The sequence below is a fragment of the Talpa europaea genome (genome assembly GCF_964194135.1).
Source record: "Talpa europaea genome assembly, chromosome: 15".
Taxonomy (NCBI): domain Eukaryota; kingdom Metazoa; phylum Chordata; class Mammalia; order Eulipotyphla; family Talpidae; genus Talpa; species Talpa europaea.
The window spans coordinates 85,252,581-85,263,323 of NC_140083.1; the positions used below are offsets into that span (position 1 = coordinate 85,252,581).

The 10,743-nt window shown below is 38.6% G+C and overlaps 1 protein-coding gene across 2 annotated transcripts in view; it reads left to right on the forward strand.

Annotated features, from left to right (window-relative positions):
• Positions 1 to 10,728, forward strand: part of USP15 (ubiquitin specific peptidase 15) — a gene marked incomplete at both ends in the record, with an annotated part of 88,213 nt that extends 77,485 nt beyond the window's left edge. For both annotated transcript variants that reach the window (XM_084255678.1, XM_084255679.1), the window contains 11 exons: positions 392 to 475; positions 562 to 656; positions 757 to 948; positions 2,239 to 2,354; positions 2,537 to 2,809; positions 3,425 to 3,495; positions 3,847 to 3,962; positions 4,570 to 4,719; positions 6,193 to 6,296; positions 7,699 to 7,787; positions 10,546 to 10,728. In XM_084255678.1, coding sequence (XP_084111804.1) covers positions 392 to 475; positions 562 to 656; positions 757 to 948; positions 2,239 to 2,354; positions 2,537 to 2,809; positions 3,425 to 3,495; positions 3,847 to 3,962; positions 4,570 to 4,719; positions 6,193 to 6,296; positions 7,699 to 7,787; positions 10,546 to 10,728 — 1,473 coding nt within the window. The remainder of the gene's footprint in view (positions 1 to 391; positions 476 to 561; positions 657 to 756; positions 949 to 2,238; positions 2,355 to 2,536; positions 2,810 to 3,424; positions 3,496 to 3,846; positions 3,963 to 4,569; positions 4,720 to 6,192; positions 6,297 to 7,698; positions 7,788 to 10,545) is intronic.
• Between the last annotated feature and the right edge of the window lie 15 nt (positions 10,729 to 10,743).

The following is a 10,743-nucleotide window of genomic DNA, read 5'->3' on the forward strand; positions in this document are numbered from 1 at the left end:
GCACATTGGACTGGTGGAGACTGTGGGTGCTTTGATGGGTGGTGTGGTGTGGTGGCCCACACATGAAGAATGTTCTCCTGTATCTTTCAGTCATACAGTGTTGTAAGCCCATGGTACCTCAATAAAAATAAAGATATTAAAGGTGGAGAAGTCTCAGGTCCAAGAAACAAACTACGGTTGAATGCCAAGTGCAGGTTTTTGAATTAAGAAGCCGAGGAACAATAAGGCTAAGATAAATCATTCATATGTACACTGTTGCCCAAGATGATGGAGAGAGTGTAGACAGACAGTATGAGCCAAATGCTAAGTGAATGTATGAGCAGCAGTGAGAGCGTTCTCATCTACTGAATATTTTTTCCAAAGTAAAACATTATAATTTTTTGTTTTTTAGTACAAGGTAGTTGTCCCCAAAATTGGAAACATACTTGACCTTTGTACAGCATTGTCTGCTTTGTCTGGAGTACCTGCAGATAAGGTGAGATGTTTCTGGTGTTAAGTATAGAAGTTGTTTAGTTTTTCAGTGTTGTAAAACCAGCTTAATAGAATTTTATTTCCTTTTAGATGATAGTTACTGATATATACAATCATAGATTTCACAGAATATTTGCAGTGGATGAAAACCTTAGTAGTATTATGGAACGAGATGATATTTATGTGTAAGTATAAAATTCATGGTGCAGAATATTACTGGAGAAAAAAATTCAAAGGAAGTAACATTAAAGATTTCAGAACTTAAAGTCAGTGTTTTCCTTATAGGTTTGAAATTAATATCAATAGGACAGAAGATACAGAGCATGTGATTATTCCTGTTTGCCTGAGAGAAAAATTTAGACACTCAAGTTACACCCACCATACCGGCTCCTCACTTTTTGGTCAACCTTTTCTTATGGCCGTTCCCCGAAACAATACCGAAGACAAACTGTATAACCTCCTCCTTTTGAGGATGTGGTAAGTGCCGGACAATTCTACATTAACATGTTGCAAATAAAATACTAAGACGGCCAACAACAGTGAACACGCACGGTGCTACCAGAATGTAACTGGATGCACCTGTGCTGTCTCAGCTCTGCTTATACAGGTGGCGATTTCAAAACTTAAGCTGTGGCCTAGTCTAGTTCCTGGAGTGATCAAGTAAAACACGTTACTGAGGTCATTTCAGACCCAAGCAGCATGAAGTCTTTTCGTTGTCTTACACCAAGAGTTTCTAGTGGGAAGAAAATAGCCATTTATGATATGCACGCTGCTCTAACAAATGTCAGATGTTTTCTTTATACACACTGCTATTGTAGAAATCATACTAACAGTTTTATTTAATAAGATAAATTTTCACGGGTGACACTGTTATAAAGCAATCCCTTTTTGTCTCCCTCAGACTTTGATAAGAATTATATATAAGGTGGCCAAGAATGCCAGCGGGCCCTTTTTTATCTTACAAACAACATGTCTGGTTTTCTTTATGCATTCATTAGCCGTGCTACCAGACGGTGCCGTGCAGAGGGAGGGGCAGGGGCTCGGGGGACTCCCGCGGAGGGTATCTCGGGTGCTGGGGCCGGGGCCTGGGGTACGTGCATCTGAAGAGGTGTGAACATGGAGCCCTCAGTCATACACCATGTTACAAACCAGCATTGCCTCAATACAAAAAAAATATATAAAATTATAAAAATTATTTTCCACAAACTTTGACCATATAAAAGAAACATGTTAAAATGTTTTGTACAAAATGTTATTATTAATGCAATAATAGTGGTCATTGAGCAAATTCAAGGATAAACTGAAACTGTGTGTACAGTTCCACTAGGTGCAAATCACTAATCATTTATCTTTACAAAGAGCAATTAATTCATTATTTCTACAGTTTTAACATGTTTCTCTTATATGGTCTAAGTTTGTGGAAAATAATTTTTATAATTTTAGGAATTTAGAAAACCAAAATAAGGGACCAGGAAAAAGACTAATTACAATGAAGTGAAAATCAAAATCAACAAGCGACTATAAACTAGAGACACACTATAGGGGGGAGGAGGGAGGAGGGTCAAAACAAGGGGGGTGGGAATTGTCTGGGGACTATAACCAAGAAGAAGATGCATACGTGGTGCAAAAATGAGAAAGGATGTAAAATATATATAAAATAAAATTTTTTAAAAAGTAAAAAAAAAAAAGGTTTTGTTTGAAGGAATGGAAAGCGTAAGTTTTTACCTTTATGGAACTGCACTTGTTTGATTTGCTGTTTTATTTAAGCCGGTATGTCAAGATATCCACTGAAACGGAAGAATCGGAAGGCTCCCTGCACTGCTGTAAGGACCAAAACATCAACGGGAACGGCCCCAACGGCGTCCACGAGGAAGGCTCGCCAAGTAAGCCCTCCCTGTTCAGTCGTGCAGGCTTCCCCTGGATTAGTGCATCGGGAGAAAAATTAAGAAGATGGGGATTAAGTAACTCATGTCTACCTGGAAGCCGGGGCACAAGTAATTTTAGTATTAACAGTTTTTGCATAGCGCGCCGGGTTTACTCACAGACTCGTGCCGTCTGCCGCCAGGTGAGATGGAGACCGACGAGCCGGACGACGAGTCCAGCCAGGACCAGGAGCTGCCCTCCGAGAACGAGAACAGCCAGTCCGAGGACTCGGTCGGGGGCGACAACGACTCGGAGAACGGGCTGTGCACCGAGGACTCGTGCAAGGGCCAGCTCACGGGGCACAAGAAGCGATTGTTTACATTCCAGTTCAACAACTTGGGCAACACTGACATCAACTACATCAAAGACGACGTCAGGCACATAAGATTCGATGACAGGCAGCTCAGGCTAGATGGTGAGTGTTTGCACAGTGACCCACGTGAATGCGACGGCCGCTTGTCTCGTGGGGGAAATTGAACAGCGTCATGAGAAATAACACTGACTTATATGTCTAAAATGTTAAATGAAAGCCTTAATTTCTATGTATACTAAAACACGATGTTGATTTAATGAGGTTGAACTAGTACTTAAGTTTTGTTTTTTTTTTTTTTTTTTAAGATTTATTTACTTATGCATACAAGAACTGGGGTGTGGGCCAGAGGTGCAGGGGGTGAGAGGACTCCCCAGAGACAGAACGGGGAGCAGAACAGGCAGATCCACTGAAACCCACTGCTGAGGGGAGCAGCAGGGAGACAGGAGAGGTCTGCTGTGCCCTGTGGGTAGCTCCTTGGCTGGGGATCGAACTCGTGCTGCAGAGACTACAGTCAGCTTCAGTGCTGAGACTTAACCCCTGCGCCACCAGGGAGGCCCTGTATATTTTTTAATTAGTAAAATATCTGTCTTGGAAACAGCAGTTTGCCTTGTAATGCAAGTAGAAAATGTATTTTGGTATATATCTTAGCATTGGATCTGTTAATTTTAACATAAGGCATATTAAATTTTAAAGAAAAAAATATGTTTTCCACCTTAGAAAGATCTTTTCTTGCTTTGGATTGGGATCCTGATTTGAAAAAAAGATATTTTGATGAAAATGCTGCTGAGGTAAGTCATCGCTTTCTCCTTGTCTTCTTCCCTGTGTTGATCACAGTGTTTGCTGAACCGTTGCTCTTCTGCAAAATAATTTGTTCTTTTGCCAGTAGAATAGTGCTCATACACTGGGAGTGAAAGTACTCGTTGGTTTTGAACATGCTTCCCGTTTACACTTTTTAGTCATTGGTATAAGTGTGTAAATCCAGGTTATGTAGAAGTGCAGTGTAAATCTCAGCTGAAGTGAGATGTACGATTCTTTTGAGAAAGTTTAGGAGTTTTTCATGCCTATGCACAGTAAGATGGTGTCACTAAAATGAGTTTTGTTTCATTTGTTCTCTTAACTCAAGAAATACTTCTCTTTAGGATTTTGAAAAACATGAAAGTGTGGAATATAAACCTCCTAAGAAGCCCTTTGTGAAATTAAAAGATTGCATTGAGCTTTTTACAACAAAAGAAAAGCTAGGTGCTGAGGATCCTTGGTAAGAGACAAAATTAAATACTTGTTTCTAATTGTTTTTTAGGGATTTATACTGAGGTATGTGTGACATGTTAAATATGCACTTATTTATATAATCGTCTGTTAAATGGAATGAGAATGTCCTTAAAAGTATTATTTGAATGTTACACTTTAATCTCATTACTGTACTTTTTATAAAATCCATTTTGCTACGGGTATTTTTGATTTTAGTTGCCTTTCCCCAAGAATTTTTAGCTGTGTATATCCATTTTATGAAAAGCTTGTTTGGATAAATTGTAATATATTTTGTGGTGTTATTAATTCCAACAGAGCCCAGAAGTTTTGAAATTTTCTAGAACCCATATCTCAGCACAGTTTTATAACTCATTCATGTCTTTTTTGGCATGCTAAAATATAAATAATAGTGCCCATACTTATTTTCATATTAATTTAAAATGGTTAAATCTAAAACATATTAAATAACAAGAGTTCCTGTCAGTATGGCACAGCTGAGCATACAGTGTCATCAGCTGCTTAATGAATATCTGTGTATGGGACTTTGCAAACATTTTTCTGTCTGTTGTTGTCGTTCCCTCTGTCAAGCTTTAAATGTGTCTCTTTCTATCCAGGTACTGTCCGAACTGTAAGGAGCACCAGCAGGCCACTAAGAAGCTGGACTTGTGGTCTCTGCCCCCGGTCCTTGTGGTGCACCTCAAGCGGTTTTCCTACAGCCGCTACATGAGAGACAAGCTGGACACCTTAGTTGACTTCCCTGTCAAGTACGTTTGGGTGGTTTCAGAAACATGGGACGACTCTAACTTTTTTTAAAACATCAGGCAGCAGTGGGCCTACGGTCAGACCGCGAGTGTATTTTTGAGTAGTTCTAACTGCTTGTGAGGGTTGGTGACCAGTTTTATTCCTTCTTAGAGATTTTTCAAAGAAAAATAGGTTTTGTTGTAAATCCTTTATAGGATCTTAGTGATTTTTGTTTTTCTTAGGAATTACTTCATCATTTTCTTAGGAATTACTTCGTCATCAGGTTTTCCTAAAGGTGCCTTTAAAAAAATAAAATGAAAAAAAGCATGTAATTGCTTAGCAGGCTGACGCGGCGGTGCAAGGGGCAGTGCCGGTTGTGTCGCCTTCGGTGTTCTCGCTGCCTTGGCAAGGGTGGCCAGCATGTTTGTAAAGAAGCCTGGAGACAGAACCGTCCGAGTCCCCCACTTTTTTAAGCATTCACTCAACATAGCTGAAAATTCACAAGGATAAAAAGGGGACCAGTGTTCTCCTTCGCGTCGCCCGGGACGGGCTTCACCACGCGACGCCGCGAGGCCGCCGTCCTCGCCCCTGGCTCAGGGAGCCTCGGCGCTGGGCCTTCGTGCCACATGTATTTGTGCGCCAGACTTACTGGATGCAGTTAGATGCTGAAAGCAGGTTCGCAGGTACTTAGATGCTTGGAAGGAAATCGAGGATGTGATAGTGAAAACATTCTTTGGATTGCTCGTTCCAACTGGTGTTTATGAATTTAAAGTTAAATGTTCGGCAATTCATGACGGTAAAAAAAATTTCTCTTAAAAAATTGAAGCGGCACGATTTTCAAGAATACAGCATTTTGGAAATGTAATACAAGAAAAACAAGAAGTAATAAGCTAGAACCCATTGAAGATGTATTTGAAATTTGAAAACAGTAAAATCATTGCTTTTTAGTGATGTGAGCACAAACAGCGTAAGCAGTGATAGTGATAAGCTGGAATATGGTCGCGTTCCAGGTTCCTGCGTGCCAGATTATGAATAGTTGTCTGCAGTCAAAGAACGGTGTTCGCTGGGGGTATGTAGTTCATCAAAACAAGGAAGTGAAAAAAAATACGATTTAACTATATTTAAAATACTACAAAATTCCTAAGAAAGTTGTTTTTCACTAGCCTTTCATTCTTCCTTAAATAAATCTTTCCTGGAAATGACTTTTAAAGTGTAAAAAGTAAAAATTAAAGGACACAGATGGTAAATAGTGAGGAGTATTTTTCTGGCATCCTGAGAGTTGAATGCATGAAAACATTAATCTGAATAACAATGATCAATGATGATTTTTTTTTAAACTCAATCCCTAGAAAGAATTTTGACAAAATATTCAAATCTCAGAGGTACATATGTGATTTATTTTGCAGAGTAATTTGTTGAGTGAGATTTTATTTATACGCAGACATAAATAATCCCTGCATTTACGGAAAGCATGTAACCTGATCTTTTTCAAACAGTGACTTGGATATGTCAGAATTCCTGATTAATCCAAATGCTGGTCCCTGCCGCTATAATTTGATCGCTGTTTCCAACCACTATGGAGGCATGGGAGGCGGACACTGTAAGTGACCGTTCACGTTTTTACTAAAATCGTGTTTGATGTACAGCATATTTATCATTTCCTTCATGGTTTTCTGGCCCATGGTGACTTAGCCAAATGTTTTTCTGAATACGTGGTTTTTTTATAGATCTCCTTTTGTTCTTAAATTTATTGTATAACAACTGGGGGCATTGTCTGTATTCTTAGTTTTATTAAGTCTTCTGTGTGGCTTAATACATGATCTATTTTTAAATGTCTGTGTGTTTGAAAGATACGTGTATTTGCTTTCAAATCATGTTCTTTTATTTCTAATAGTTTATGAACTGTATTCAAATCATTTATATCTCTGGTTATTCTTAATGTTCATTCTGTTTCTGAGACTTTATCAGGACTCATACTAAAGTGCTGATTTATCTGTTTCTCCTAACAGTTTTATTAGTTGTCTTGTATTAGTGGTTTCATTTATATTTATAACATATGTTCTCTAGTGTTCATTTTACTAATATCTGACATTCTTTTTTCCCCTGTCTTTTTCTTAAAATTATAAATGTTAGTCTAACTTCCTTTGAATATCACTTAACTTGCAAATTCTATGTAGATTTGTCTTATAGACCTTATTATTGTTAGATCTTTTTATTTAGTTGGAAATTTTAATTTAAGTGCAGTGGTCTCGAGTCCAGATCAACAAATTACAACCAACAGTAGGCTTCACCCATAAGGACAGTAATTTTGTTTTGTGAGGCGAGAACTACTTGGAAGGCATAGTCTATAAAAATAGTTCCACTTTTAGAAACTTTGAGAGAATATAATTGTTTGGGGGACATTTTGCAGCTTTCTCAACTATTGCGTTGTTCATACACAGGGGAAGGGGCAATTTTTTTAACTTAAAGGTAAAGACAATCTTTGAAATTTCTGCAGATTAATTAGTTGCTTTCTGCCGTTCTCTTGCTCTGACTTTTATTAAAGACTGTAAAGGATCTCCATGCTGCCAAACAACTGTGCTGTTAGATGTGTAACCTGTCACGCCTCAGTTTCCCCAGCCTCCAGCATCAGAGTAATGCTAATGCCCTCTTGATAAGTGTGAAGTACTTATCTGTGCCTGTATTGCTCTGTGCCTGTTCACAAAGAAAAGCCAACATGAATGTTGATTACCATTATCAGTATTTGTATGTTGTGAATTAAGAAATAACTGTTTATCTCTCATGAAAAAAGTCACAAATTTCAACTTACAGGAAAAGTATTTTAGGCATCTAGATTCTAGGAAATTATTTAAAAACCTTTCATCAGTGTAATCAGGTGAATATGTAGGTGATTGTGTAATTTTAATAGATATTCCTTATTTAGATGATTATAAAGTTTTTAGGACTCTGCCCAGAAAACCATAGATTATTTCAGTCATAACAGTGAATGTTTTTTCCATTAGATACTGCTTTTGCAAAAAATAAAGATGATGGGAAATGGTACTACTTTGATGACAGCAGTGTCTCAACTGCGTCTGAAGATCAGATTGTGGTAAGTATTTCTTTTATTTCCTGAAAATCAAGGAATCATTTAGTTTTAAAGGTACCTGTGAAATACTATAGTTTATATCATAGCGATGCTAATAGCTAAGAGAAACTTGCTTTGGTTTAAAGACATGTAGAATTGTCCCCTAACTGGAAGTTTGTCTACCAAATTTCCCCACTAACAGAAGCATAATTTGCAATGTGAGAATTTTCTGGTAGTTTTCAACATGGAGTTTCTAATGAAAATTAATTTTTTTTCTTCTAGAAAATTGGTTCAGACATTTCTAGATGCTGACTACGTCAAGTCAGAATGCTAAAATAGAAAAAGAAAATTAAATCCTCTAAGACCCTATTATAGTAAATTCTTATCAATTAAGACAAGTAATTATTTAAATTCAAAATGATAGAGATAAAGCTAATTATAGATTTTTTAGTTAATCATCTATTTATTAGTCTGATATTTTTTTGACGAGTAAGAGGGAGGAAGTTACATCTGTTCACACTTGGATCAGTTTTTCCCCACATCTGAATCCAAGATACTGGCCTTGTTTTTGTTTTACGTTAGAGCAGATATTTGTTATCAGATATCAATTGATGGGAGGCATGTCTAGTGTGTTCTGAAAAGAAAATAAGCCCTTATTTGATAAGGGTTTGTTTTTCTATAAATTTAAGCTTTCTATAAATTTTCTTATTGATCATGTGATATTTCCAGTACATAGATTTTCTGTTGACGTGGGGAGCACAGACTGCTTTGCTCTCTTTCCCAGTTTAAGTTACACATTCCTTGAGGACAAGCTCGCTTTTTATTTTGTAATGCTTTCAAAGTCTTCAACTAATACTGTTCTGTTTAATAAATTAATAAATTTTGATCTAATTATTGGCATAATTTTATCATTGCATGAACAAATATGAGATGATTTTCAGTTGTTTCTCTAGAGATGTTATATTTTTATCTGTGTATGTATGAATATGTGCTCAGTATAAAACACATGTATGTGTATATATCAATTGTGTACTAATTGCTTATCTCCCTATAACACAAAACAAAGAGAAACTTGAGCTCTGTGATATATTTATAAATGTGTACATGTTTTAAATTAACTACATTTCCACCTTATATTTAGACTTCTTTTTTTTAAAGATTTATTTACTTATGCATACAAGAATTGGGGTACAGGCCAGAGGTACGGGGGGTGAAAGGATTCCACGGAGACAGGGTGGGGACCAGAACAGGCGGATCCACTGAGACACAGTGCTGAGAGGAGCAGGGGGAGACAGGGGAGGTCTGCTAGGCCTTGTGGGTAGCTCCCTGACCGGGGATGAACCTCGTGCTGCAGAGGCTGCGGACAGCTTCACAGTGCTGAGACTTACCCCCTGTGCCACCAGGGAGGACCCCATTTTTTAAAGCCTATGAGATATTTGATAACTGTTAAGCAATTCAACACATAGAAGCACAATTTAAGCACATAGGAGAACACTATTACATTTGTGTACTAACATCTCTCCGAGAATACTGTTGAAGACAAACTGGAAGGCAGTAAGAAAAAGAACAGAAATGCCATTTGCAGTCTCCAGAAGAAAGGAGGCTGTTGAGCAGCTTCAACAAGAAGAGTTTCCAGTTTTAAAGTAGTGGTGATAAACATATAGATAAGGGGGAATGAGTTTATGAGCTATTTACTGGGTAGAATTAGTAAAACTTGATGAAGATTAGCCATAGATGAAGATATACAGAGAGGGAGACAATGAACATGGCTCTTACTTCATCATTCACCGAGACGGTACATCCAGGGGGGAATTTGCTGCTGACTTCGGAGGTGCGTGTGTGAGAACTGGCTTAAGATGCGAATTTGAGTTGCAGTCTTAGGTAGCCATGGGAGCCACAGGCTTGAGTGCGCTGCAGAGAGGACACAGACTGAGGAAGGCGGGTAGGCTGGGGGCAGGGCATGGTTTTTCTTAAATGCCAGGTTGAATGAGCCCACAGAAGTCAGAGAAATACTAGAAACCGATCTAAGGAAAAGTGAAGTCGCAGAGCCAGAGTTTTTTGATACAGGAAAGAGAACAAAGCCAAGAGATTATCTAACTGAACTGAGAAAGGCATCCATGAAATAGCATGTCCACTGGATTTGCGTATGTTTGTAGTTACACACCAGTAAAGGCCATTTTATGAATATGGGTGGAGCAGCAGTTAGAGCGCAGCTCACGGAGAGGTGTGCGTGAGAGCGAGGCCTGTAGGCTGCTCTGTCTGCCGGCCTGGTTAAGAGGAGGAAAGGTAGATGACAGGTAGAAGAGGAGGTAGAATGGAAAGAGATGTATGATGGGAAGAAGTATTTTTTATGCCAAAGTCCAGTAGGTAGGGCCTCGTTCAGCTGCGCAGTGGTGATTGTTGAAACACCGTCCTTCAGAAAGTTCAGCTCGGGAGCAAACGTAAAGGGAAGCAGTGAGTGCCAGCTGGAGAACCTGCCTCTGCTTAGAGAAGGGAGAAGGCATAGGCTTGTGTTTCACGTTAGAGTGAACAGGTTCATCCATGGTCTAGTTGCATTTATTTTTCTGTCCAAATAAAGAGCGTAAAAATGATAATTCCAGTGACCAGTGTTCCTCGATAAATTATTTAGTCAATTTTAGTAACTTCATCTGACCTTACGTGGTTTTTCTATTCTGATTTATGCCCTGTCACCATAATTGGTCACCAGATGAAACGTCGTCGTCTGTTCGATGTAGTCTTGGAGACTCGCGACCGTTTTAACGCCCTGTGTTTGTCTTCACAGTCCAAGGCGGCCTATGTACTGTTCTACCAGAGACAGGACACTTTCAGTGGAACTGGCTTTTTTCCTCTTGACCGAGAAACTAAAGGTGCTTCAGCTGCCACGGGCATCCCACTAGAAAGTGATGAAGATAGCAATGATAATGACAATGATCTAGAAAACGAAAACTGTATGCACACTAACTAGTGAAAGTCCTAGAAG